At 49.2% G+C, this 27,888-nt stretch overlaps 10 protein-coding genes across 10 annotated transcripts; 3 read left to right on the top strand and 7 right to left on the bottom strand.

Moving 5' to 3' along the window:
- Positions 1 to 596: 596 nt before the first annotated feature.
- Positions 597 to 1,971, top strand: PENARI_c001G05675 (uncharacterized protein; the record flags this gene model as incomplete). The annotated part of the gene is made up of 2 exons (XM_022626579.1): positions 597 to 809; positions 877 to 1,971. The coding sequence occupies 2 exons, from the start codon at positions 597 to 599 to the stop codon at positions 1,969 to 1,971; spliced, it is 1,308 nt and encodes a 435-aa protein (XP_022493695.1).
- A 2,605-nt stretch (positions 1,972 to 4,576) lies between these two features.
- On the bottom strand, positions 4,577 to 4,825 carry PENARI_c001G04849 (uncharacterized protein; the record flags this gene model as incomplete). Its single annotated transcript, XM_022626494.1, has 2 exons — positions 4,577 to 4,680; positions 4,738 to 4,825. The coding sequence occupies 2 exons, from the start codon at positions 4,823 to 4,825 to the stop codon at positions 4,577 to 4,579; spliced, it is 192 nt and encodes a 63-aa protein (XP_022493055.1).
- A 1,109-nt stretch (positions 4,826 to 5,934) lies between these two features.
- On the bottom strand, positions 5,935 to 9,031 carry PENARI_c001G03481 (ATP-dependent helicase; the record flags this gene model as incomplete). Its single annotated transcript, XM_022626391.1, has 2 exons — positions 5,935 to 8,529; positions 8,588 to 9,031. The coding sequence occupies 2 exons, from the start codon at positions 9,029 to 9,031 to the stop codon at positions 5,935 to 5,937; spliced, it is 3,039 nt and encodes a 1,012-aa protein (XP_022494032.1).
- Positions 9,032 to 11,948: 2,917 nt separating this feature from the next.
- On the bottom strand, positions 11,949 to 12,902 carry PENARI_c001G02111 (acetamidase/formamidase family protein; the record flags this gene model as incomplete). Its single annotated transcript, XM_022626278.1, has 1 exon — positions 11,949 to 12,902. The coding sequence occupies one exon, from the start codon at positions 12,900 to 12,902 to the stop codon at positions 11,949 to 11,951; it is 954 nt and encodes a 317-aa protein (XP_022493628.1).
- Positions 12,903 to 13,635: 733 nt separating this feature from the next.
- PENARI_c001G10561 (PP2C family serine/threonine-protein phosphatase) lies at positions 13,636 to 14,772 on the bottom strand (the record flags this gene model as incomplete). Its single annotated transcript, XM_022626957.1, has 5 exons — positions 13,636 to 14,006; positions 14,052 to 14,154; positions 14,211 to 14,505; positions 14,559 to 14,668; positions 14,725 to 14,772. The coding sequence occupies 5 exons, from the start codon at positions 14,770 to 14,772 to the stop codon at positions 13,636 to 13,638; spliced, it is 927 nt and encodes a 308-aa protein (XP_022493804.1).
- A 555-nt stretch (positions 14,773 to 15,327) lies between these two features.
- PENARI_c001G10428 (cytochrome b5-like heme/steroid binding domain-containing protein) lies at positions 15,328 to 16,386 on the top strand (the record flags this gene model as incomplete). The annotated part of the gene is made up of 1 exon (XM_022626945.1): positions 15,328 to 16,386. One exon carries the CDS (start codon positions 15,328 to 15,330, stop codon positions 16,384 to 16,386), a length of 1,059 nt encoding a protein of 352 aa, XP_022493285.1.
- A 216-nt stretch (positions 16,387 to 16,602) lies between these two features.
- On the bottom strand, positions 16,603 to 17,097 carry fkbp3 (peptidylprolyl isomerase family protein FPR2; the record flags this gene model as incomplete). Its single annotated transcript, XM_022626177.1, has 2 exons — positions 16,603 to 16,771; positions 16,868 to 17,097. 2 exons carry the CDS (start codon positions 17,095 to 17,097, stop codon positions 16,603 to 16,605), a joined length of 399 nt encoding a protein of 132 aa, XP_022493850.1.
- Positions 17,098 to 17,443: 346 nt separating this feature from the next.
- Positions 17,444 to 19,344, bottom strand: PENARI_c001G09278 (uncharacterized protein; the record flags this gene model as incomplete). Its single annotated transcript, XM_022626854.1, has 6 exons — positions 17,444 to 18,123; positions 18,199 to 18,567; positions 18,671 to 18,822; positions 18,878 to 18,994; positions 19,056 to 19,105; positions 19,189 to 19,344. 6 exons carry the CDS (start codon positions 19,342 to 19,344, stop codon positions 17,444 to 17,446), a joined length of 1,524 nt encoding a protein of 507 aa, XP_022493780.1.
- A 626-nt stretch (positions 19,345 to 19,970) lies between these two features.
- zrfB (low-affinity Zn(2+) transporter ZRT2) lies at positions 19,971 to 21,011 on the bottom strand (the record flags this gene model as incomplete). Its single annotated transcript, XM_022627064.1, has 1 exon — positions 19,971 to 21,011. One exon carries the CDS (start codon positions 21,009 to 21,011, stop codon positions 19,971 to 19,973), a length of 1,041 nt encoding a protein of 346 aa, XP_022493560.1.
- An 886-nt stretch (positions 21,012 to 21,897) lies between these two features.
- PENARI_c001G05237 (uncharacterized protein) lies at positions 21,898 to 22,634 on the top strand (the record flags this gene model as incomplete). Its single annotated transcript, XM_022626539.1, has 2 exons — positions 21,898 to 22,126; positions 22,180 to 22,634. 2 exons carry the CDS (start codon positions 21,898 to 21,900, stop codon positions 22,632 to 22,634), a joined length of 684 nt encoding a protein of 227 aa, XP_022493980.1.
- Between the last annotated feature and the right edge of the window lie 5,254 nt (positions 22,635 to 27,888).

Raw genomic sequence — 27,888 nt, 5'->3', positions numbered from 1 at the left:
ATACACTGGCCTAGGGGTGAAGACGTTCACTCGTCCTTCATCTCTCTGTTTGGTATCCATCAGAATCCCGATTCAACGGATCATTCCTGCCTAGATGCCAGTCTTGCCATTACGGTAAGGGTTGCATTGTGCCCTCTGTCCGAAGGCTCCTATCTGGGTTAGTACTTTCTCAGAGTGATGGCCCTTTACCTCTCTTGGATATCAAATGACTTTGCCCTCCTACTTCCTCTACCAAGCCTTTCACTTCACACAGTCTCTTCCACCCTCTCTTTTTGCTTCACCGATCTCTCATCTTACTATTAATCTTTAATGCTCCACGCCGGCCCCCGCTAATATCATAATTTACCTCAGCTTCTGTCCTCGACGATTTCCACCTCGGACCCCTCCGGCCTTCACCTCAGCATTTGGACTATTGTCTCTTACGCTGCCCATTCATTAATTGTTCAACTCTACATTCATTTCTCTTACTAATTCCACGACTGTCACTCTCTTAATTCCGTCGTTGTCTGTCCGGAGCCATCTCTACAGACTTCCTTTCATTCGAATTCCGCAAAGCTAATACTTTGACGCACCTCATACTTCGACCCTTTTTGACAATGGATTACCACCGCAACTACCGTCCTTGTTCCACTTTCTTCGTGGAGGATGACTACGGAATGGAATCTCGAATCCGTGCTGAACGTCAAGCGAAGCAGGAACATGACAAGCTCCTTGCTCGTGAGCGTCAGTACGCCATGGCCGACGAGCTGTCCAGACTCACCAGCGATGAGCTTCGGGATGATGTCCTGAGCCATATGCTGGAGATGGATGTAAGTTTTTGTCCTTTTTTACTGACCTTTTATCACGATCCTTGATTCTGATTCATCTTTTCTACAGAGCCAAACTCAGCCTGACGTCGAATCCATCGACATCCAAACCGAAATCCAGTGGTTCATGCGACCCTATCTTCTTGATTTTTTGATCGAGGCCCACACTGCGTTCCAGCTCCTGCCATCCACCCTGTTCTTGGCGATCAACCTTTTGGACCGATACTGCTCCAAGCGTGTCGTCTATAAGCGTCACTATCAGTTGGTTGGCTGCGCAGCTCTGCTAATTGCGGCCAAGTACAACGACAAGAAGGACCGCGTTCCTACTGTCAAAGAATTGAAGTCGATGTGCTGTTCGCTCTATGATGATGACATGTTCATTCAGATGGAGTGGCATGTCCTTCAGACTCTTGGCTGGACCATCGGACACCCGACCGTGGACGCTTTCCTGCAGCACGCCGTCTTAGATGAGCCTTACGACCCCGAGGTGGAACACATGGCTTTGTACATTCTGGAGATCGCCTTGTTTCACCGTGACTTTGTCTCCAAGCAGTCATCAGAGCTCGCTCGTGCTGCCCTGGCTCTGTCTCGTTGCATCCTCAACCGGCCGCAGCCTCGTCACACCCACTGGGCTTCTCAATACGACTCGATGACCCTTGTTGCCTTGTCTCAACAGTTGCACCAGCCTTCCACCGTCGTTGCCCGCAAGTATGCTTCGGCTCACTACTCGCGTGTCTCCAAGGTCATGGAGCACTTCCTCAACCGCCAGGCTTCTTTGGCCAGCTATGCCCGTTGCACCCCTCCGGTCGAGACTCCTGTCGAGTCGAAGCCTTACAATGGGGAGATGGGCCTTGCAACCCCTCAGAAGTCTTCGCAGTTGACTGCTATTCCCCATGGATACCTCACTCCACCAATCACCCCGGAGAACGAGGCTCTCGTGCATGCTCATGCACAAATGGGGAACCATGACATGACCCGCGGGATGCCCACTGTCCACGGCTGTTCGCCATCACCAGCACCTTCCGCTGAGATGCAATACATGAACAGTGAAGCATACCAGCAACACCAAGAAGCTTTGTACATGGCTCAGCAGGCCGCCCTCCAACACTTCCCTGCAGCCCCGACTCACATGGAAATGGATCAGACCTATGCGGGTGGGATGTAAATCTGACAACGGAAGCAAAAGCCAACCCAAAAGTGATTTGGTCCTTGCACATATTTCCATCAGCTCATCTTCTTCATCTCAACCTCATGGCCTCCAAGGAGTGTCCCTTCTCGCATTGATTCACCACGATACTTGTTCTAATATTCAATGCTCCATGTGCAGTCGACCTGTGCCATATCCTCCATTTTGATCGCGTCATCATCATCTTTTTACGCTTTGCATTCGACCTCGGTGCCCCCGAAGCCGAGACCAGCCCTTTCACTTCCTGTTCTAAAAATTGCATACCCATTTGCTTCCAATACCCAAACAGTTTTGGGTCAAAGTTGCATTTGATTTGACCATCTAGCATTGCGAGCGCGAGCCATGTTGATTTATTTGTTTTAAGAATGCATTTTGCTCTTTTCGTCCATCACCGCACCACTTCATCGCCTCATCTTCGCTTCTCTTGTCAAGGAACACCACACATTCCTTGGCCCTTCTTGTCCTGCTGCGCGCCAGTTGGCGCTGCGCTATTTGATATCCCCTACCCTCGACGATCCTTAGCAGCATGGCTGCCTTGCCTACCCCCCAATCGCACTCCCCATTCCCAATCCCCAACCCCCTTCCCCAATTACCCCCTACACCACAACCCCCCTCCAGAAAAAAAAACAAACCGTTTTTCATGTGCCTCTCCCCCAGCTCACAATGCCATTACACACGCAGCATGAGCGCGAATATGCCTTCCGACACGACGATGCCTCGCTATCCATGTCAGAAGCTATTCGCAGAGGTCACAAAAAAAGCAAAAAAAGTGAGAAAACCCGGAAAAAATTATATGTCTTCTGGGGAGGAAAAGAGAATCCTGATCTTCATTTGTCGGATCTGATGTCTTCTTTCCTTTTCCCTTTGCTCTCCTCTTCCTATGTATCTAGTCATTGAAACATGGCCCCTCAATGTCTGCCCGTCCCTTTCTTTCACCTGGGATGGGTGGCGAGGTGTCTTTTTTGATCCTTTGTGTGGATTTCAGAGTGGGTTGTTAGATTCGCCGTTTGGCATTGAATTGTATCCCATTTTCTGTGAACTTGAATTCTTTATACATGTAGATGTGTAGTTCTTTGGTATTTACTATTCCCTGTTGTGGCTTATGCTGCAATACCAAGGTATCTCATGCTTGTTGTTATCAAGCATGCAGCCCAAGCCTACGCCTTGTATCCGTGCTCTCCTACTCCCATTATTACCCATACCACCATTCATTCTACTAAAAAGAATACCCTGAGTTATTTGCCACTAACCATTTGCCCCCGCTGTGGATATCAGGCTCGCTATTCATTGCCTTATTTTCAACCATGTTGGGTGTGATGCCGATGGTCGTATGATCACATTCTGAGACAGATATCACCAAATTAGGGTAGTAACCATTCAAGGGACCTGATTCTGTGTTGATAGAAAAGTAAATTGGTATGTGTGCACGTCCTACATATAGCTTTAATCCAAGGTCTGAGGGATTGTTGACGATAAATTGTATAGTTGGTGGATATATATTCTTTGCGTTTCTGCTTGTCAACATGAACGAAATTGTTCATTTTTAAGTTGTTCTTGATTTTAATAAAGATAGAAACTCGCAAGTAATATTTATATCCATTTAAAATTTCATATCGTGTGAATTGCAAGATGAGAAGCATCAAAGTAATACTCAGAGGGCATCAAGAACGGACACCCTTAATTCCAACCTAAACCAGAGGCCAACTCAGTTAACCTAGATCCTCAACCTTAAATAAATAAGTCTATTGATGATCTAGTGATGTCCCTAGATTGAATACAACCCTAGATTGAATACGAAACCATAGTGTAAAAGGCCATAATAAAGGCACCAAAAGAAGACTTGTTGACTACTCTAACAATCCAGTATTAAAGTAACCCAAAAATAATCAAACACTGCCATTCCAGCCGAGAAATACAATTTCGCTCCATTGCAATAAAACCCAGATCCATTAGATCCAATAACCCACGCTATGCATCGCAACAAACAAAAGAAACAGGTCGAATCCTTTAACTAGAGCCCCACTGCCAGCACAACCTTGCAGCAGCTAGGTATCCATGCCGACAATGAGCACGTCTAGTCTCAAGAGTAACCCATGGAAACGTCGAGAAGGGAGGTAGAAAGTAGGAGGAAAGAGGGCGAGAAGGAAGAAAGGAGAAAGGAGAAAAGGGGGAGAGAGGAAGTATAGACAAGGAACAACAAGGGTTCAAAGGAGAGTCGGGAGTCGGGGGTCGAGAGTGAGAGCTGAGAGTCGAGAAACAAGATAAAAAAAGCCGACCAGTAAAAACGCCAGAACCACAAACTCCAATAATGATACAAGGGTGGAGAAGGCAAAAATCCGGGGAGAGTAAGGATCTGTTGGCGAGGCAATGAGGGTAAAACGGCAAGAATCCGAGAGAGACGCGACAGTCCCAATGGAGTCAGGCAGTCAGGGGCTGAGCGGTGAAAGAAAGGGGGGACACCGCCTCACTTTTGGCACTCGCGCGCGTAACGTGTCTCTCCGCGTCTTGCCCTAGCTCCAATTGCCCAATTGCCCAATTGCCAGCCAATATGGTCCATATGGATGTGGAGGATCCATGTAGACGCCTATTTCCACCGTTGCTTGTCCCAGTCTGACGGCCGTGTCTCGTCGTAGATCTGGCCACCCTTGTTATGGACGATGACCGGGGGTTTGCGGACGGGATTGGCTGCTGGGGTCTGCATTAGCTTGGGTTCTGGGAGATCGGAGACAGGGGCCCTTGACGTACTCAGATTCCGGACTTCCGTGGCTACCACTTGCTCGCCGCTGCCTCTGCTGGCCAACGTTGAGTTGGAGTCGTTGACTTTGTGCGGCATGTTGGAATTGAATATTGTGACGGCGGAGGAAAAGAAGAAGGAGAAGTAGATATTAAGGTATTAAAGAGGTAGAGGTAAAAGAGGTATGATATAGAAGGCGTTAGGCGTGAGGAGCGCGCAGTGTTGAACTGCGTGCGGATAATATAACACGAGAATAGAAATCAAAGATATATATAGAGACACGAAGAAGAAAGAAAGACAAAAAAAAGACGACAGATGGTAATTATATGAGTGGTTGGGTGGATTATGAGTTGGATGATTCTCAGAGGGCGACGACACTTCTTTTTGTATAGGGCCATTGAGCTCCCAGCTCCCGATCTACACTCTGGGGAACACAGCTCTAACAAAATGGATCGCCCCTTGACGTATTTGGTGCCTGGTAACTTACGCCATGGAGCTATTCATTGGTGGATAGGGCGGATCGAAAGTAGGGCAGCCAGTCAGTGAGCTGAGGATGTTACTAGGGCTTCAGGAGACATGTAAGATTGCGCCAATAATGATGAGTCAGCCATTCCTCCAGAAATAGAGACAATTGGACTGGTCTGTTACCTAGTATGTAGGCTTAACTTACCCACGTATGTAGTAAGTTAAATTACCTCGTAACCATGTAGTCCCCTTCACCGCATTACATTACTCATAACTGCGCCAATGGCGGCTAGTGTAGACTTAATATCTCCTGTATAGGGGGAAATTCCTCTTCTCACCGCTGGAACTTCAGCTCCACCATGGTCCAGAATCTCAGGTCTTAATTACGGAGTACGGAGTACTGGGGAAATTATTGGACATCTCAATTCTCAATAGCGTCTAACATGATTAGGCGGATGATCGACCTCTCTACCCTATGTGAACCAAGAAATAAGTTAATTATGAAACCTCAAGTCTCCAACAGCCTATAGATGCGTAAACAAGTCATAGCCTCATCGGGCACGGATGTGCGTCATTCTCCATCCCAGACCGAGATTCTGGCCCTTTCCTGGGTCAATCACTTCCCAAGTGAAGGCTCCCTAGCAATGCTGAACTGTGCGATTGCGAAAGCCTGCCTTCTGACCTAGTCCCGTGGCCACATCGTCACCGTTCTAGACCAGCGACTAGCCTACCACGAAATAATATCAGCTCACATGTCCACCGCCGTCTCGCTTCATCCGATCCTGCCATCCATTCATGCTCCGTCGAATCCCAAGTGTCCGTCGTGGTGCCTGTTGGACCATGGACATGGTCGTCGTGTGAAACGTCGACACGGCCTGGAATCCACGGGTGGATGCCTCGGGTTTCGCCTCGCTTGCCCCGGTCCCTGCGGTCCCTGCAGAAACACTATTCCCGGTCTGTTCCTGCGTCACCGACTCCCTTGCCGGTTTCGGTCCTGGCCTTGATGGAGCCGCCATCCACGTGTAGCCATTTTGGTTGGTCGGTTCCAGCGTGGGCCGGGATGGTTGAAGTGGCCGTTGTTGGACACGGTGCGACGATAGAGCCGGTGGAACGCTCTGCGTTGGGTATTGGCTCTGAGACGGTTGCCCGTACCTGCGGGATGGTTGTGGCTGTGGTAAGACAGGCTCTCTCTTTTGGATCCCTGGCCCGCCGAAAAAGTTGGAGATACTGGCCTGTGTGAGGCCGTCCTTGCGGGCTGCATTGCTGGATACACTCGGTTTGTTTGCCACTGCGAAGTCTGCAGTAGGCTTGGACTTGGATGCTGACTCCGCGGGCGGTTCTGGATTGGCTGTAATGTAGTCTCGGGCAGATGTAAAGCCTGATGAAATGGTTGTAGGGACTGTAAATTGTGTCGAGTTATTCATAGTATACGCGGCAGAAGACATGTAGGTAGTCGAGCCTGGTCCTTGGTTCATGTCTGACCGGCGTCGTTTGGGGTTTGGCTCGTCAACATCGTTGGCAGATGTACCATCGAACTTGCTGCGATCTTCCTCTCCCTCAGGTGTCCATCGGTCGTCCAGCGTCGATGGAAGGAGTGCGAGCCCCCTGTACATGTCATCGAGAGACGGGCGAGGGCGACGCAGAATATCCGCAATGGAATATACCACTTTCTCGTGAAGTGAAGGTCCCGTTAATCGGAAGCGAGTTGTGACCAACTTAGGAGGAAGGAAGGGCGTCAAATTCGTCGAACCATCCTCTCCTTCGCCTAGTCGGGGCTGTCGAAGCGGAAGACTCAGATACAGCAGTGCTTGGGCCCTGGTCATCGCGACATACAACAATCGTCTCTCTTCCTCAACCACCTCTGCACGCGAGTGGGGGATACTTCCGTTATACACAGCAGGTACAAAGACAACAGGCCACTCCAACCCCTTGGCAGCGTGAATGGTCGAGATGGTGACCTTTTCCTGGGGTTGATCACCCTCCTGTTTTTCTTCTTTGGTGGTGATCTCGGTGGCCAGCGCAACATTCGCCAGGAACCGAGTGAGAGCCTCCTCGCCTGGATGTGCCTGTTGTTGCTCTACACCTTCGATCTCAGGGAGATCCATCTCTTTGTCAACCTCCTCCTCTTCAAATGCTGCGACCTCGGTGGCCTGGTGCATCAGTTCCTTGACGTTCGCCCAGCGACTGTCTTCGTCTAGGGGATACGCCCTGATGAGGTACTCCTGGAAGGAGAGACGTTCCGTGATGAATTCAATCAGAACACGCGGAGCTGATGCATCTTCACAGTCCTGCAACTTTTGTCGTGAAGCCTCGATTAACTTGACTAAGGTACAGAGTCCCTGCTCTGCCGCCTTTTGCAGCTTTTTCTCTGTCGAACGACGGCCTTGAATGACATCTTTGATAAAGTCCCATAATGGTACATTGGCCTTTTCTGCGCCACCCGTCAGTTGCTTGATCGTCTCATCGCCGATTCTTCGGGGCGGAACATTGACGATATTCAACAACGCATCCGAATGCCCCGTGTGACTGACAACTCTCATATAATTCAGAAGAATCTTGACTTCAGTCCGGTCAAAGAATTTGCGTCCCCCGACCATCTTGTATGGTATTCCTGCTCTTCCAAACGCTGTCTCAATTTGTGTAGACAGCGAAGCCGATCGAAGCAAGACAGCAAAATCAGACATACGCAACAGCCCACCAGTCATCGCTTGGCAACGCTTGATTTCGAGCACCATCCATTTCGCCTCTGCGCCGGGATTTGGGAGCTTTCTCAACACCGGCAAGGTTCCAAAAGTGTGAGTTGCCTGCAGTGCCTTAGCAGGCCGACTCGTATCCTGCTCAATAACTTCTTGAGCTGAGTTCAAGATGGACGCCGAAGATCGGTAGTTGTCTGACAAGAGGACAACGGTCGTGTTGGAATAATGCCGCTGCATTCGCTTGAGATTTTGGATCTCCGCAGAGCGAAAACCGTAGATGCTCTGGTCAGGATCACCAACGATGGTGATCCGTCTATTCTTCGATGCAAACAGATTCATCAACTCATACTGGATAATATTTGTATCCTGGAACTCATCCACAAGAACAGCTTGCACATTGGAGACACACTGTGGGTGCTCGCGAAGTAGATCCCCACAGCGCAGAAGAAGGTCATCATAGTCCAAGAGATTGGAGGCCGCCAAAGCTGATTCATAGTCGCGATAGATATCAACTAGCTCCTGCTCCTCTGCTTTAGCTTTTGCGGCCACGGCCTCGGGAGTGAGACCATGTGCCTTATGCCGGGAGATACGGCCTTGAGCCGCTTTGGGTTCAATGCTCGAGTTGAGTCGTTTGATAGTCCGCTGTCACCGCAATTAGAGATAAATCACAGACATAGATAACGATAAATCCAAAGCATACTCTAATTATAGCGCGGGTATCATCCGAGTCCGCAATGCCGAATCCCTTCCGCAAACCAATCAAGTACCCATATTTAACCAGATACCGACGACAAATAGAGTGAAAAGTCCCTAGGATCAAGCGCGATTCGAGCTTTTCGCCGATGAGCTTTGCGAGTCGCTCTCGCATCTCACGACTAGCCTTGATTGTGAACGTGCAACAGATAACATCCTGTGGTTGGTATCCATGATGGGAGAGTAAATACGCGACGCGTGCGGTCAAGGTTTTTGTCTTGCCGGAGCCTGGAGGGGCGAGCACTTGTAGAATCGAGCCAGACGATGTTACAGCCTCACGCTGCGCATGATTTAGTCCATCTAGGATGGGATCCATGACATGCTGGGTGTTGGGGTCTTGCTCGAGTTCTTGTGAGGTGGAGACGCGAGGGAACGCGGCGTCATGTGACATATTCCATCGAGGTGGTTGATCAAGGATGAACAATATGTGGATGGTATATCGAAGATTTATGTTAGATTATGGTCAATGAAAGTATAAATAAGTCGATTGAAGTGGTTTTGTGAAATATAATCTATGAGGACTGTTGGTTTACCGCTGGTGTGGCCAACAACCTGTGCCTTGTATAAGCTATCCTCGAAGCAACCACGTTAGATTCAACGGTGTAAATTTCTGAGTCCTTCTTCAAAATTAGGATCCAAATTAGTAGCTCGCTTTTTATATTAAAAAAAAATAAAAAGGATCAACAAGGCGTGTGAACCATGTGGCACCATGGTACGAGGGCTAAGTCATAGGAGATCAAGCAAATGGAATTCCTAAGATCCTCCGTCCTAGATTGAATCTTTACTAGTGAAAGTTTATTGAAGCCTCAAATCACAAGGACCATCTGGCCTTTTCAAGCCATTAACCCGTATTCAATCGATTATGAATCGATAAGAAGAGGCAATCGGTCTTTTATTTTGCAATGAATGAAACTCTCAATTGGCAAGGACTTTACCCTTCATTTATCTAGAAAGGTCCTAGGATCCAATGTCAAATGTCAAATGAATTTTAAATCAGAGTTGCCCTAGTATAGACTGTTTTTAGGACCAGGGAACATTGTAACCTGGAAGCAAATTTAGAACTTCAACATTATCTAGTTTTAGACCTGGCAACCGGGCTAGTTAGAGAGATTGCTGGATTTTGTCGAGCCTTTGGTTTATTTTACTGGTAACAGAATGCTTTGAACCCCCTGGGATGCTTTGAACCCCGGAATTTTTAATATTGCTTTACTGGTACCGAGTTTTAAGGATAGAAAAAATGAAAGAGAGTTGACAAGCCACTCCGTTATAACATCATATAGCTCGTACTATCTAGCCACGATATCATAATAGGCCTAATAAGAGTTTTGTATTTTACAAAGCCTGAACTACTGTACTAAACTGGCGAGCTTGACTCTTCATCGGTTGCTTATAGATGCGAACACGTCAGCACAAACATACAACACAATACCCAGTTATATGACGTTAGCTTGAAGCATCAGCCCAGGCAATATATTAAGCCCGGAATAAATTATGACAGACTCAGTCTCAGTGTCTATACCTTCAAGGGCCGGGATGAAAATGGGGACAGCACTTACATAGCCCTTATCAAACGGCCCACACAGCGAGAGCAATGACTGACCGAGCATCAGTTTCCAGCATCCGGTAGCCTATATAATAGCAGCTCGCAATGAATTTAATTCATATACAGTAAGTAGATCCGCCTGTGGACCCAAATGTGTATTTGTGTCGGTCTCTCTTCTGATTCTGCCTGGATCATGTAGCTTAACTAGGGTGGATTACAGTCTGTGCGGACCTTTTCTATTCTCGGACTCCTGATCATGTACCAAAAAGGAAGGAGAGACGAAGACACGGACAAGTCTCTCATTGACCTCTCACTCTCAAACATAGATCGCCCTAAACCCAACCTACCAACTTTAAACTTCGTTTAAAAGAGTATATTCAACTTCTCGGCAAAGTGAAGAAAATCACGCCATATCCAGCAGATAACTCCAACTGCCTTAAGCGGCCCCAACCGACATGACGGCATACCGATCTCCACACAAGAAGCATCTTTGTAGAAGTCCCCTGGACGAACCAGCTAAAGTACAATACCTGAATCGAGAGTAGTACAATACTATCGGTTCCTTATTTATGCAAGCTCTGTAGCCCCGTCTCCTAGACTCCACTAGAGACATGCCAAGTGGGCTAGGTAGTACTGCAGCTTTCACCCAGCTCTGAAGAACGGACAATGAAGACAGGAAAAGGAAGCGGTTCTTTGAACAAAGGTCACTTAGATAAAGGCTTACTACACTTCATGGCCGCTGAGCTATATCAAGACCTAGAGAACAAGAAGAACCGCTGACTAGAGGAGATATTCTGTCATTTCAGCGAGTAGCGAGGGTATACTTGCTCTTGAGGAATCTTTACTTTATTTTAGCTAGAAGGATCTTGGCTACAAAGCAGAGAGCCTTTTCTTTTACCTGCGGAAGTATGCTGGCATAGCGCACATGAGAGCTGGAGAACTATCACGAGCGAAACAACATGTGAATTGTCAAGGAACTCCGAACTCCGTACTCGATATAGATGCAAGTCGATTTCACTGATTGTGGCCTCGCCAAGACAATTTCCTGAGCAAGATGCTCTTCGAGTACGATACTCCAAAGCACAGCCTAATCCAACCCTGAGCCACATCCAGAGCATACGGCCATGTCCGGATAATTGAATTGCCCAAACTTGGTACAAGACCCGGAGCCAAATAGGCGACCGGAAGCCAAGAAATTATCCCCGATTTGCCCATGATACCTCGACAGGCAACTTCCTATTGCTGTCACACCTTCCTACTATACTTGAAGTACACCGATCAGTGGACCCTGTACGTCCCTCGTCATCCCACATTTTGACCTGCCTATCCTGGCCAAAGTGGGACGCCCATTCCTTGTGTGGCTGAGGCCGGAGCACAATGCAACATAGGAAATAGGAGATGACAGGTTTACGGCCAGACCTTTCATAGCAATGGCGCCCTCGTTTCCCGGAAGTAAGCCATGCCTTTTGTGCTCCCTGGTCGCCTAGTTAAAGTTTGAATCGAAGCCATGTCTCATGTCTCATAGAGCAAGAAAAAAAAAGCAGTATTAAATTATGTTGATATGTCGATGTGTCAATATGTTAATATGTTCATGTGAATGCTCGCCTGAGTAACGCTTGCCCGAATGCAAATACATCGCCGTCCCCTGATCCACACCATTGTAAATGCTCAAAACAGAAGCAAAATCAAATCAAAATCATTATTCCGGGTATCACTCCACCATACCGATTCTCCAAGAAAAGATGTATATACCGGACGTCTCATATTAAGAGAAGATGCCCAATGGGAGGGTCATAGCCACTTCGAAGTTGGGCACATTAACCACCTCTGCAATTTGCAGATCACCAGCAACACTGGCAAGAATGTATGCCTCGCTGCGAGTAAGACCCTTAGTCTGAACCAGCCACTGAATTAGGTTCCGAGTAGCACTGCGGGTAGCCTCATACAGATCGGGAGCAACACCAAGAGCGCCGTAGGTTCCAAGATCGGGGAGGGGGTTGGGTATTTGCGCCCGAGGCGGAGTCTGGAACTGAGGAGCGGTCATCCAGGGCTGGTTCTTGACGAGCTCGAAGCGGAGCGTCGCCCGGATGGGGGTTTCGATTGCGGTGCCGCAGACCTCGCCGTGGCCCTGTGCGGCGTGGCCGTCACCACAGCTGAATAGTGCACCGGCCGTCTGGACGGGGAGGTAGACGGTTGAGCCGACGCTCAGCTCGCGGCAGTCCATGTTGCCGCCGGCGTTGGTGGGCGGGACGGTGGAGAGCTCTTCATCGCCGGCTGGGGCGAGGCCCATGCATCCGAGAAAGGGGCGGAGGGGGATGCGCATGTTATTGAACTGGGCGAAGCCTGCTTCGCGGTTCAGCGACCAGATCTTGATCTCTGGCTCTGGGAATTCGTCTGCCAGCAGTCCGAAGCCCGGGATGATGGCGGACCAGCCCCAGTCGGCGACTTCGAGGTTTAGGACTTCGACTTTGAGGACGTCGCCGGGTTGGGCGTCGTTTATGTAGATCGGGCCGAAGACTGGGTTGGCGAGGCCTAGATCCAGGGAGCTGATGGCTGAGGCCTGGGATGTTGTGTCGAGTTGGCCATTGCTGCTATCGATGGCGTCGAAGGAGACGGTCTCGCCTGAGGAGACGGTCAATTTGGGAGTGTTCTTTCGAGACCACTTCTGGTGGCCACACTCTCTTCCCACGTGGAAGTTGCTCCATTGCTTGGCTGCCATGCTGCAAACCTGAGACGGGGTCCGGGTTTGAGCGAGAATCATTCAAAGAGATGTGGGCAATGGCGGATATAAATGGACCCAAAAAAATGAAACGATAAATCTGTGGAATGATGGATGATACGGCAATTATATATGCTCAGGTTCTCTTCAGGGTTGACCCTTCTGGAAGGTGGCTAGGGCCCGGATGGTATGCTTTTTAGGGTCCACATGTACGAGACTCAAATCGCCTGCCTAAAGGAGTTTGACAGGTTTCCAGCAAATTGGGTCAACCCCTGCCAAAGCTGGGGCTTAGATCTATTGAACGCAAAAGGGCGGCAGTAAGCGACGTCGTTTATCTGCCTCTGAAGGGAGATAACCTTGTGGAGCGGGGTGTTACGGAAAAGCCGGTTCCTAGTTTAAATTTAAATGTATAATAACCACAGCACCGGAAATGGCAAAGCCAAAATTAAAAAACTGGATATCTCGGAGGTATACGAAACGCCACATCACAACGTGTCTTCATTTATGGGACCAAAAATTGAGAGCAAATTGAGAACCCTAGAACAGCAATAACACCGAAGGCCTCAGACCCAATAGAATGTCGTCAAACAGCCAAAACCTGACTACAACCACCTTCTTAATTGGGTAAGGAGTGAACCGTGGAACGGGTCATGCATAACACAATTTGCTCTCCGGCGCTTGTCCTGTTTAGGTAGTTACGTATTACAACCATCTCATAGATCTTAACTCTCTATCACGATCCTTGGCCATCCAATATCGCTACAATACACGACGCATTGTCACTATGTTGATGGCCTGCACTTTTGGTGGCGATCTCTTTTGCGATCTCACTGGCTCTTTTCCCCCGCATTGATAGCTTCATCACGTGCTGCGCCAGATTGGCGTCCTCCACTTGGTCGCTGACACCGTCTGATACCATCAGCAGTAAGTATCGGCGGTTCGAGTGCAACATCCGTCGGGAGGTGTAGGGTTCATTGGATAGGAAGTTGCCCCGTGATTCCGACCGGCTCGATCCTGAAGAGGCGGGGTCTGGCGCCGGATCAGAGGTGTTGACCGGGTTCTTGTACTGCAGGTCGCCCAGTGCCCGGGACATGTTCAAATCACCTATCCCCTGGTCAGTGTTGTTATTTGCACTGGCGCCAAACATACCAAGACGTGGCGTCCCACTCCGGATGGTGACTTTCCCGCCTGCTTCTTCGATACGAGCCTTTTCGCTGGGCACCTCGGGCTTGTGAGTCTCTGTGAGACGCCGCTACTGCAGCGGTTAGCTGTCTTCGAATCACCTTCGCTATCGGGGATAGTGCGTACAATGTGATACGGATACTCTGTTGTTGGGTCTCGCTCCGCCAGGATAACATGCGAGTCTCCCAGATTGGACACAAGCAGCTCGCCAACGGTGAGATTAATGCAACACACTGCCACGGTGGATCCTGACAAGGCAGGCTCGATGGATTCGCGCTTGAACCGGTCGAGTAGAATGCTGTCTTCTTCCTCCAGTGCTGCCTTGATGGCTGCCGTCCACTCTCCTCGTTCGAATTCCGGGCGTTTGGCAAGCAGATGATGCAGGGTTTGACTGACTTGATCTGAAACGAGCCCGGAACCGCTAAGTACAGTGGTCAGGTTTAGACTGTGATAGAGGCCCGAGGATTTTCTTACTGTCCATCATAGATTGCAAAGAACGCAATCTTGTCCTCCACTTTCGAGGGAAATTGTTCCGGAAAAGCCACCACGCATCGATCCTCCTGAAGCGGCCTACTTCCTTGCGCCTGCGACTGTTCAGTATGATTGTGCAAAGCCTTCACCTAGATATTTGGATACCCACTTGACCAGCCCCTACATCAAACAGGGTAATCGCATCGGAGGTAGACATGGTCTTGTTCCGGATCATTTGGTCCCTCAAAGCCCTGTGAGCTAAGACCATGTTCGAGTAGAGATCGTGCTGTGTATCATTGAGAAGTCATACACAGGGTCTATTGTGAGATCTGGGGTCTGGGGGATGATGATGAGCTGACATCATGAGCATTATCGCCTTCTTATGCTTAATTTATCTTGATATCTAGATACCTCATTGGTGGTCTCAATCTCTTCCGGAGTCTATTCCTCCCCCAGACAAGCCACATGGGCCCTGGATTGACTTGAATGGAACAGTCCGTATTGGGTATAATGTCTCGTGCTTAGTACATGGTTTATATTTTATCGCCTACAGTATTCTTGCGGTCAGCATTATGTCTTCAATTAATGAACGCGTAAGCTGCTAGTAACGAACTCCGTGCTTGGCTTCTGAACCCTGAGTGCCTGCATAGATCTGATCTGGTCGGTATGGCGCACGGACCACATTTTTCGGCGAATCTGCAGAACAGTGATTCTAAGCATTCTCCTAACTCACATATCTTGCACCTTTCGTGTACTTCTCACTCGGTTCGGTATGGGCTGGGTAGGAGCAGGTGTACTCATTGCAACAACTGTATATTTCCTCTATTGCTATCCTCCTCGCAGCTGGACGGAGCCTCGTCCTCTCGCCCCTCCGGAACCCAAACCCGAAGCGACGGTTACCATTCCCACCGCCGACGAGCCTGTACCGGGAAAGCATGGCCCAGGGTCTTCAACACCAGAAATAGAAACAGAGGAGGAGGATTCCCAAAGCACACCCAAGGCGTCGCCGTCAAGCGCACCACCCCCGGTCCTTGCGGTCCCCACGCTCAGTCTGGATAGCAGTGACAGCGAAACACCCAACCCGACGATGCCATCCATTCCGCAGTTCCTACGAGGAACCGGGCAGTCTAAGCCAACAGATCGTGATAATGCGGCACCAAAGCCCAAGCCGCCACAGCCACCATCCCTCGCTCCTCCGCGACAACCATCAACAACGGGTGGCTCCCTAATGCCACCACCTCCACCCCCAGGCCCTAGACCCCGACCATCCCAAACAAACAGCCTCTCCCCGCCAAGTACCCTTCAACCCCCACGTCTCAGCTCAGGCAGCTCACTCAGCCCGCCCCCATCAGCAGCAGCCTCACAACGCGGACCCCCAACCAGCAGCAGCCGCCTAAGCAGCAGCACCCTAGCCCCGACACCAGTGACACTGAAGAAACCCAACTCGAAGAAGGTAATCCTCGAGCCGGGGTTCTCCCCCTTGGACTGGGCCGCCCTGACCTCAAACCCGAACAACAACCTCCGCGGCAAAGATGTACCACCGGGTCTGCTCCGCGTTACACCGTCCATGCTGAAAGAGCAACATGGTCGCAAGGGTCGGGATGCGTGGACCTCGTACCATGGCAAAGTATATAATATCTCTCCGTACGCCCCCTACCACCCAGGTGGTAAGGGCGAGCTCCTCCGCGGTGCGGGGAAGGACTCTGCGAAGCTATTCCAGGAGATCCACCCGTGGGTTAACTGGGAAGGGATTCTTGGCGAGTGTCTGATTGGGATATTGGTATCGGAGAATGCTCTCCATGCCGAGAATACCTTGGATGCCATGGATTGAGATGCCACCATGTCCTGGATTTTCCCCCTTTTCCTTCTTTTGATTTTACCTGTACAGTGTACATTTAGACAAGATACCCTTCTGCTTATAGAGGCATAGCATAATCTATATGATACCATATACTGGCACACATTCTCCGGGGAAGTATAAATAAATAATCTCATCCAATAACGTTAAATGTCAAGGTATTAACAAGGTAGCAGCAGATAGTACCCTTTACAGCTCGTCCTTATCAACGCCCTCAATAGCAACCAACTCAGTCTCAAAGACCAATGTCGCACCACCGGGGATAGGCCCAATACCACGGTCGCCGTAGCCGTACTCGGGGGGAATAGTCAGCGTGCGCTTCTCGCCAATGCACATATCCAACAAGCCCTGGTCCCATCTAAAAAGGAAAAAGTACACATTAGCATGATGTATTTCCAAGACAACCATAATCATAGTCATGGCCAATCAAATCCAAAACAACATCCACACTTACCCCTTAATAACACGACCAGTACCAAGCTTGAAAGTCAATGGCGCATGGCGATTATAGCTGGAGTCGAATTCCGAGCCGTCGGCTTGTAGGGTTCCGCGGTAGTGCATGGAGACACCGTCGCCCTTGACGGTCTTGCGGGTGCATTCGACTGCGTGGGTTGTTTCGATGCCGAGCTCGGCGGCGGCGGCGAGGGAGCTTAGAGCTGCGACAAGGATGGAGGTGAGACGCATTTTTGGCGGTGGTTCGGTTGAATTGGATTGGGAGGGGAGGTGGAGGTGGAGGGATTGAGGACAGATTGGGTGTTGGACCTCGGCGGGATTAGCGTTGGTCTGTGCTTGGTGAAACTATAAATTATAAAAAGCTGAGATGGAATGAAGGGGAATAGTTTCTTTGTTGCTTATTAGGATATTGACATAGGCTTATTTCTCCGATATTGGTTTTTGATCAGGATTGGGGATTTCAGGAGCGGTCGTGACTCTGAAATTATGACCTTGATCCATCCATGCTTCCTGATCCAACTCCTTGTACCATCTAATCCTCAAGACCCTAACGGGTACACAGTTTGATCAGACCAACCTAGCCCTTAGTAAACTGCGGAGCAGCAACAGCCTCACCATAACCCACGCCCTGATCAGCCATCGCCTTCAAATCACCTTCCCCCATATCCCCATCCCAACCCTTAGAAACAAGATAAGCACGAAAGTTCTCATCCCGAACCCTGAGATCCTCCCCCGACAAATCCGGCACAAAAACCCAAGTAACAACAACCCCAGCAACCCCACAAATAGCAGCAATAATAAAAGTCCACTTATTCCCCAAGTGACTCTTAATAGGCAAGAATGCCTGCGTGCCAACAGCAGCCCCAGCCTTCCCAATAGCCGCCGAAAGCCCATAGCAAGTGCCGCGCACACCAGTGGCATAAGACTCAGACGAGATGAGACCTAGCATATTCCCCGGCCCGAAGTTTCCCGAACTCTGCATGAGTCCGTAGAAGACGACGAAGAGTGGGACGATCTTCGTCACGCGGTCGTAGGCGCAGCCGATTATTAGACCGAAGATTAGGTATCCGCTGAAGCCGATCATCATTATTCGTTTGCGGCCGAGACGGTCGCAGAGGAGCGCCCCGAGGAATACGCCGGGCAGGGCGATTGCTCCGAGTAGGAGTTGCCATTCGCCCGTTTGGAGGATCGTGCCGTTGTGGACGACGCTGGAGATTATTGTGCCGGAGAAGACACCATTTGGGAAAGTGACGAAGTCTGCGGTTTGATTTGTTAGTAGGTTGTATTTTGTAGAAAGGGTTGATGTGTATGTGCAGGGGTTTCTGTTTTTACCATAGAGGAACCAAGCTCCGCATGTCCCAATCAATGATCTCCAGTAGTATCGCAGCACGAGTTTGTAGGGAACATGTTTCTTGATTGCGCCACGGCGGTAGAGAACGGAGTTCAGCATGCGGATTCTGAAGTAGAAAATCGACAATGGCCAGACGCAGCCAATACCGAAACATACTCGCCAGACGGTGCTGTAGTTTGTCTGGCTACAGGCGCAGAGTACCATTAGGAAGATTGACACGGCGAAAGGTCCTCCGAATGATAAGGGGAAGTTGGTGACCATGATGAAGGCCGGGCCTCGGCGTTTGGGCATGAGATCATTTGCTGCTTCTGAGGCCGCGGTTGAGGAGGCGGGATATTCGCCGCCGGCTCCTGGTATGGAGGTTAGTATAGAGTATATAATATAATGTATCTTTCAGGGTGTTGGATCTTGGGGTATATGATTGACAGTGGAAAGGCATTAGGGTTCACGTACCAAACCCGACAACGCCACGCGCAACGGTCATCATCCAGAACATGCCATTGATAGTCACGCCGTGTGAGGCTGTGGCAAGGATTCCTCCAATGACGATCATGAGGGTAGTGAAGACGATGGCCGTCTTGCGACCCAGGTAGTCGCATGTCAGTCTGGATATAAGTTAGTTAGATCCCAACATTATCAGGTTGGAAGTACGGTTCTTACCCAATGACGACTTGTCCGACAACTTCGCCGACCAGCAGTGCATTAGACACACGTGTGCTGACGACGGTGGTGTACTCCTTGGGGTATTCAGCTTTGAGGAGGACATTGGTCATAGTCCTGTGGTTGGTAGGTCAGTTTGTGATCCAGTCTTGACAGAGCAGGAACGCACTCAACTTACATCAGGTTGTTCTGATATCCATCACTGATCAGAGCAAAGCCGCAGGCAAACTAGTGGCAGGTCATTCTGGTTAGTTGACCACGAGGACAGGGAATGTAACTTTCAGCTGCGCTGGTTGAGATGGTGCACTCACGATGGTAAACAAGTCCGAGAGACTCTGTCTCTTCGAAACGTCTTTCGAGGGACTGTTTCTCGCGATAGCCAGGCTCTCAGTTGAGATGTGCTCTCGTCCATCGTGCACTGGGAGCGCGGTCAAGTCACGCTCGGAAATAACTCGCTCGGAAGCCATCTTGGTAACCCACAGACGTGATCTTGAGCAAGGGTTGATGGAAGGTCGGAAGAGAGTGGACGTTCGAGGAGAAAGTAGCACAGCTGCAGTCAGATTCGAAAGTTATTTCAGTGCAACAGTCAATGGCCACGTCGACTTGCACGCGGGGAACCTCACCCTCCTGTCCTTTGAGCCAGCCCTATGGGTGCAAGTGAGTTAAGCTCGGACAAAGAAAGCTAAGCATCAAGGCTTCGGTAATTGCCGGCTTGGAGATATTCTTCCTCTTCTAGATGTTTAAGCGTCAGTCACGCATATCCCTGACGAAATTGCCGACGTTGCACGTGGATATATATCGAGGATTATCTATTGCAGATTCGGTTGTCTGTGGCTACTCACTTATTTGATAATTTGAAAACATCTTTCAATAGCCTTCTATTCTATTGAATTTGAGGTAGGTAGATACAGCCGCTAAAATAACGCCGACATGTGCATAGCTCGGATCCCGTGGGTATCACATATGTTGAAAAAAAGCACGCATCCATAAGCAATATAAAAAAATAAAAAATAAAAAATAAAAAAAAACAAGACAGGGACATGACTCATTATTGGGAATAAATCCCAGGACTTTTGCTTGCTGAATCAAGTCTCTAAGCCCACTTGCCCAGCAGGGCCATGAGGGCAGCACCGGCACACAGCAGGCCGAACGCAATAAGCACATCACGGATAGGAGCCTTGCGCATGGAGCTGCTGAACATGAACTCGTGCGCCATCAGCTCGACAAGGGCAGTATAGATCAGAATGCCAGCAGAGATAGAGTCGAAGACACCGTTGACAATGAGGGTGGTTCGTCCTTGGGGCGGGTAGCTCTTTCGAACACCGAGGCCAATGGCAATGGCAATGGGAGTCGAGATACCGAAGGCCAAGCCCAGGATGTAGGGGGTGAGGCGCTTTGACTTGGGCCATGGGACAGTGGCCAGACGGGAACCAAGACCAAGGCCTTCGAAGGTCTGATGGAAGACAAGGACAATGTAAAGGGTAGTGAATTCGGCTCCAGACACTGCAAGAGTGAGACCAATGAATATAGAGTGGAAGATAATGCCGAATTCCAGGATGAAGATCGAAGTGAGTTGAGCGGTATAGTCCTCGGCTGCCTGGGGGCCCTTTTCGGAGTCGCTGTCGTGATGCTCGCGACCGTGGCCGAGGTGGTCTTCTCCGACGATGTGGTTCTTGTTCTCACCAACTTCATTGACAGTAGGCTCTTCGATCTGGATGTGAGAGTGGCCCTCTTCGTCGTGCACATGGCCTTGACCGAAGCTAGAGTAGCGCATAACCATCAACTCGACAAAGAACAGGACAATGATAGTCATGAGAACAATGCCCTCGACCCAGCTGTATTCGGTGATAGGACCGGTCAGACAATCGTTTGTCAGAGCCTCCTCAGCCGGAGCCAAGAGGTGAATGAAGGCAGTTGCGATGATGACACCGGATCCGAAATACTTGGCGATGAAGAAACACCACTTGGGGAACCCGCCATCCTTGCCAAAGCGGCGGGCGAATACAGGGAATACAGCTCCGAACATGGAGCCAACCATGATCACAAAGATGGAAGAGATGCGCAGTCCCATGCGGCCGTCGAATTCATTGCCAGGGTCACAGGCATCTGCCCGCTTGAGAAGAACAGAATCCATCACGATTGAGATAGAAGAAAATAGGCTGAAACAGATAAGAGGGGACCAAAAGACCACGAAAGATTGCAGCAAGAAGGCGAAGCGATGATCGCAAAGGAAAACGCCGGAGGATTGTAGAACAATGTCGTGGAACTCTGTGGGAGATTGTCACCCGCAAGGTCCTCGATAGTAGGCGAGATGCGTCGGTTTAGGGACACGCGGGAAACAACAAGGTTATCCTGACAATTCTGAACTTTGAACTGCGCTCTATCGTACGATTGGACAGTAAAGAGGGAGCATGCAACATGAGTTTCCCCTTCTGGCGGCGCACGTCTGGGTCGGTCAAGAGATGTTCAAAAGAAGCCCTAAAGGTTTCTCTTGATACCGAAAGCCTGAAGCCGGAAGATTCACCCGCAGATAGTTGAAATCAGACAAGATCAGAATTTGCGGGATCAGTTATAATTTCCGGCGGGGGGAAGAGTGGGATCCATGGGGACCTTGGGAGACTCGAAGACGTCAAGGATGGAGTTTTGCGCTTGGGGCTGGTACCAGGTACCTATGGACCCATGTAAATTTGTGTGTGACCGGATGTATCCGGTACTTGAGTGAGGACCTTGGGGACGGGTCAGTAATCTCTTTCCGGTCGCGGTGGTTGGCCGGGTCACGTGGGAGAGATAGTAGGACCTCCGACTTACTGTCCATGTTGAGGATATCCTTTATATCCTTTATATCCCTTATAGGCATGGTTGCTCAGATCGATGGGTCAGGTACACAGAGAGACATGGAAGATGAGGAGAGGAGGTTTGTATCCCTGGGATGGGCGTTTCCATCGCCAATCAGATATTCGGCGGCAAAATGCTTGGCGTTGGCCTGAGGTCATCGACAGCTTCAACTTCATCCCACCAACATGGCTCCCATACGGCGATACCTGCGCATCAGCAAATACTCAGTCTTGGAGTGTCGGATCTATCTGGACTCTCCATCGGACTCACGATGGCTCTTGAACTCTCGTGATCCTGTCCTTCCGCGCGTCTTCGAGGCCATCCGGCCGTTGGTCCTGCCCAAGCTGCGCGAAGAGAATGAGCGACTCTTTATGCGCAAGAAAGGCAAACCAGTCAAGGATGTTATTGCAGAAGGTGAAGTTGAGAGGTGTTTATCATATGCAGTGAACTTGCTAATGCTTGCCTAGATGAGTTCGAAGTGGCCATTTTCCTCCGCGAATCGCGCACCCGTCATTCCCTCCTCACGCGCAATAAGACATTTCACGGGAACGATCAAATTAACCTCAAACCAGAAGATGGCGAGGGGATAATCAATCCAGGCTCGACAGAGGATGAAATCATGATTGAAAGCGATGGTGAGGTCGATGGATTGCACGATATACCGGGAGCGGACGAAGCAACGGAGAATGCGCTAGAGAGAAGAAGTCGAAAAAAGGCAGGGAAGCAAGATGGCGATGTGAGCAGCGAAGAGAAGAAGCTTCGCTTCAGCACTCACTACGAAAGCTTCAATATCTGCAGTTGGGTGTTGTGTCTATTGATCACCCGCAAAGGCGACAAGACCAAGCCGAGCGCTGAAGCAAAGCAACCTCTGATGGAGGAATGGATCTCAACCCAAGCTCAGACATCTCTTGACGAGGATTGAGATACTCATTCGATAGTGGGCCCATACCCAAGACTGAGTAGGATCCTGCTTATGGCCAAGCTTTCCCACCTCGAACGGCGGGCAGCTGTGGTGGCGTGATCAACATCCTGTGATACATGTCAAGATTAGTGTTGCAGAGTGTTTCAACTCCCTGCAAACGCTACGAGTCTGTGCAATTACAGTGTTGAAACCAGGTCTTATGTATATGTCACGCGGTACCTTGACGATCCAAGCACGACCTACAGGGCTGGTGTGACTTGGGAGTACATACAGCACGGGTCATTGCAGGACTTGCTATGTAATGCTTTGAGCATTTCGGTGTAACCGGTAACCGAAGCTTGGGGTTACGCAGGTGGCCGGTCTTACAGGCATGGAGCTCGCACATAGCCGCTGAAACTAAAATGTCAGCCACTGGTGTTTGAGCAGGTTGCACCAGTGACATCTCGATGATCTGCATGCCAACAAAACATGGGATCATTTTGACTTAGGTTTGCATCTCTCGGTTGCAAACAACAGACGGGTTTCAAACGTCCGCAAATGTCCCAGTTCGATTCCACCCAGTCTACATGTGGTTTGGGCTTCCCAACCTCGGCCCGCTATTCCAGAAGGCGAACTAGAAGATTTTCAAGTGGAGCGCAACATGAAACAGTCAATTTTCTTTGGTCCCATGACCCTAGCCGACACCTCAATAGAGATTTACCAGTGTGCCGGGCCCCGAAGATTTAGATAAAATGTTGCGGAAATCTTGATATATTCTCACCGATCTATATGCAATAGTACAAACTAACTTAGTATATAACTACATGTATACCTTGCCAGGTCAATATCCAATCAGCAAAGCCAGAAACAGGCGATCGCACTGAGTACAGTACTCAAATCCCGATCTGTTCGAAATCCGGCTCTCAAAATCTCCGACTCCACGCTTTATTCCAACGGTCCGGAACGGTGAGATATAGTCTCCCTCCAAGTGGAGCGGTCTTAACTCAACTAGGCATTATTGAAGTTTGCTCGCCGCTAGTTAGAGTTTTCCATGCCATGTGTCCCGTTTTCCCTCCTTTCCTCCTTTTCTCGGTTCCCCGGGCCTTAGTTCAGGTACACCCGTGTGGTCGCATAAGTGTTTGCCACTCCCCCACTTTATTTCTCGTACGGAGTACGGGAAGTTAGGGTGAACGGGAGTGTGCAAATTAGTAATTGTTCCTACCTGCTTCTTTGAGCGCAAATCCCGGACTCGTTCCCTGGACCCTGGTATTCTGCATGTGTACACGGGTCATGTGGACATGCAGAAATCTCTCTGCCTGAGAGACAGGAAAAACCGGATGCAACCACCACATGTACAATTAGTACATATACACGTATGCATTTTAGGGCCGTAATTTCCGGAGAGGGGACCCAATATCCCGAAGCTGGGGATATTTCTTCAGTGTACACGCAGTCGGTCCAAGTACACACAGGGTTACGGTGAGCACGCCATCCGCGCCACACCAGGGATCAGGCAGATCTCCTGAAAACAGTGATGTGCAAGCAAATTCAATACTGTATTCCCACTAGCCAATAAGGGATTGCTGAGGACAGAGGGCCCCATATTCTCCAGATGTGCGATGTTACTTCAAAATAATGATATGCAATGCACAGTCCTCTGCAGCGAGATGATCGTCTTTTCTGCACACTACTGTATGCCGGGTTTGGTCGGTTATGTACTCCGTACGATAGGTCAAACGGCTGAAAATTGGTCTTATTACAATTTGTTATTAGGAAGTTATCCTGGAAGATAAGGAGATTGCTTAAACCGGTCAACATTACTCCGTACTACAGTTACAAGGTTTCTATTCTTGCATATGTCTTAAACTTCATCTGGTAGCACGGGTAAGAACCACGGTACCTGATGGGTCCTTACTGTCAAACACCCTGAAACTGTGTGGCGATGCCTGTACCTGATTTAAGATCGTTTTAACGTCAACAGTATGTAACAGGGGCCTTATCCTATGCTCGGTGTTCTAGGATCTCGGCTTTCACGCCCTTTTAACATGTAATCAATCCGAATCGGCCTTCCCGTTTGGTCTTAATCGATTACGGTCCCCCATATTTTCTTTTCCCTTTCTACTTTTTTTACTTTTTTGGTTTCTCGAGGATCTGCAAACATGCACGTGTCTATCTACCGGAGATACGGATACTTGGTATACGCCCGGGTGACAGGTGTACATGTAGAATGTTGAGTCATAAGTTAACCTGCATGTGCTCTGACCTTCTTCACGTATTATTATATTATTCGAGAGATAATCAAAATAATCCAAAAAAAAAAAAAAAAAAGGAAAATCCCTGTCGTTCTCACCGCATCAAGGAACCGTCTCTATGGAGTCAGGGTGGGCCCACGGGAGATTGCCCTTTACTAGTTGTCATCTCGCGTGGTTTCATGATTTACAGTATAGCGAGGGGGCTGTGAAACCTGCATAGGGAAATGCTGCAGAGATACTCTGTGCAAGTCATCAGAAGCAATATCTTTATGTAAATGGGTAGTACGGTCGGTCTGTCGTGTTTCATTTCTTTCCTCCACTAGTGGCTCACAAGAAAACGACGCCACTAGTGGAGATCTTCTAGAAAAAAGGAATTTCCATTGGATTTCCCCTTGGGGGGTAATATTTGTAAATCGCAATAAATTCCTACGTCAGATCAAGTGGATACTCAGCCTCCTGTTCATGGCAGGGATGTTCGAGGAGAACTAATTTAGCCGTGGAAAGGTCGGATCGACTATAAGAATCCGCGTGCTCCGGTAAACTTATTTTTTTTCTTCCTTCAACTTCAAAGCTATACGTTAAGTATTCTGCTCTCTACACTAGCACACATCACTGCTACTACCACTACTACAACCACTCCTACCACTACCTATATCTCCCTTCACAATGCCTTCCGTCGGCTCTACTCAGTTCCCTCCATGCCCCGGCCCTCCTCCCAAGGGCCCTCTGCCTCCTTTGCCGAAATAAACAGTCCTACTTCAACGAACCTCATGACCCTGGCGCATACACATGCGCTCACGACCTGGACTCCCCTCGGCATGGATATCACGACTTCGACCTCGACCCAGTTTCGACTCTATTTTTCAACTCGGACATTGAACACCTAATTCCAAAGTCCCACAAGTTTCCGTCTCGCATATACATCACACAAAGAGCGCTAGCTTCCCAGTCGTTTCGCATCTTGGCATGGCTATGCGCGCGAGGGCGGGAAACTTGTCCCAACCCTCGGACTACAACACTTCTTTCTCATTCTGGGGCCATTCCCCACCTTCGGTTTCACTTCTCGCTTTTTTATCAGCATCCTCGTTCGCTATGGAGACTGGCGCCGGCGCTAAACTCCCAACTTGCATCAATAGCCTTTTTCTATTTCTTGCTTTGTTGATTCCCTCCTCCCTGTGCGGGGTTTTGTTTCAGCTGTTCGGTCGAGCATGACGCGCAGATGCGGAGAAATATGCATCTCAATTGGACAGCCCCCTGTCAGGATTAGCGGCACTGCGATCGTCCCGTCTATGCGTCATCGATCGGATGTTCAGCTCTTTTTCTCTTTTTACCTTTTCTTTCTTTCATGTGTCGCGATGACTGGTCGTGGCTGTTTCCGAACGTCCTTTTAATCCTGTTCCTATCCGTCTTTTTTTTTCTTCTTTTCTCTCTGCATCTGGCCCGCAATCTGAATCACCGGCATGTATCATAGACCTAGTATACCCAACAGAGCAATTTGTCTTTTTTCTTCTATTTATTTATTCATTTCCCCTTATTTCTGACAGGTGGTATGTCCTGCATAAACAAATCTGGGTGAAACACCTACCCGTTTCACCCATCATCGATCTGACCATGACTAGTAACGCTAGCGGGGATGACAGGCTGGCGGGTGTCGCGGTAGTGGGACGCAAGTCAGTAAGAGAACAGGGCAGGGATGTAGATTGAGCCGATAAAAAAAGCCCATTTTGATCTAAAGCGGAGGTGGCACCGATCTGACATCGAGCCCGTTACTAGTACGGAGTATGATGCGTGCATTTTGCATGTACGCTTACTGTGGCATGTCCGGGATTGATTGGATTATATTGCATGAAACCCGGACGGACTATCTAGCATATTGCATGCAGAACTACTAGCACTAGTACGTCCTACACGGAGCTACAGCATATGTACCTGCCTAAGAAAAGGCAGACACATATCACAGTAAAATGAATAAATAAAATAATGGCTAAATGGCCAAGAAAAAAAGCAAAAGGAAAGAACGAAAGCGAGATACGAGTTTGGGCCCGTCCGAGCGCATCTCCGGGATTTGGCCTGGTTTAGGCCTCCTACACATACTGGAGATGAGACTATTGCGAATAGGAGATCCGGGTAGCTGGGTCCAGCTCTGGTACTTTGTTCCTACCAATAATGTGGCTCGGTCGAGCTGCTTCTTCCAAGAAAACTTGACCATGACCTCTCGACTTGCAGGGATTCGTAGCCGTTAGCCCCTCACTGATTCTGCATGAATCGAGTTAATCTATATCCAATCAATCCCTGTACCCCTCAACTGTGATGATCTTTGTATCCATGGATGTATAGTATCGAGCGTACACTTGATTTGTTTCAGAAGTAAGCTTTCGGCGGCAAGGCCCTTCACCTTTTGACATCCAGGCAACTTTGACTTTCAGGGGATCCGTGGATGTCAATACTCCAGCTGACCTGGCACATAGCCACGTGTTACGCCCTATGAGGTCATTTGGTATATCGCTCTTATCGGGCTCTCTTTTAGTACAGTATATACGCATCGAAGAAGCCGAGGATCATGTCTCAGACCACCCTGTTACCCGAGAGCCCCGGAAAAGGATCAGTCAGTAGGGGGCGTGGCGTCATACTTTTCAGCCAGGCTGTGCTAAGGCTCAATATTGAGGCTCCAAGGCTCTACATAGCCTCCTATTTCGTAATACTATACATGTACTTCGTGCTAATCCGACTTACTTGTGGACAGTGCACTGTCTGTGTACATGTACACTGCCGGGCTGAGTGAGCTTTGGTACCTACCTAGTCGGGCCAAATATACTTTAGGTTTCTGGCCGATCTGGCAAATGCTCTTCCTGTGTAAGAAACATCCGATTCGCTATCTCGCTATCTTCCAAGACCTTGTTTCATATCAATGGTTTTGATTTGATATTTTTCAAAATAGGAAGTACTGAGTTGATTATCATTGCTTGATGCATATACTTGCGGACAAATGGTATTGTGATGGCTGCCTAGCCCATAAGCACATA

The sequence above is a fragment of the Penicillium arizonense genome (genome assembly GCF_001773325.1).
Source record: "Penicillium arizonense strain CBS 141311 chromosome Unknown PENARI_contig001, whole genome shotgun sequence".
NCBI classification, from domain to species: Eukaryota; Fungi; Ascomycota; class Eurotiomycetes; order Eurotiales; family Aspergillaceae; genus Penicillium; species Penicillium arizonense.
This window is presented reverse-complemented; position numbering and strand designations above follow the sequence as displayed.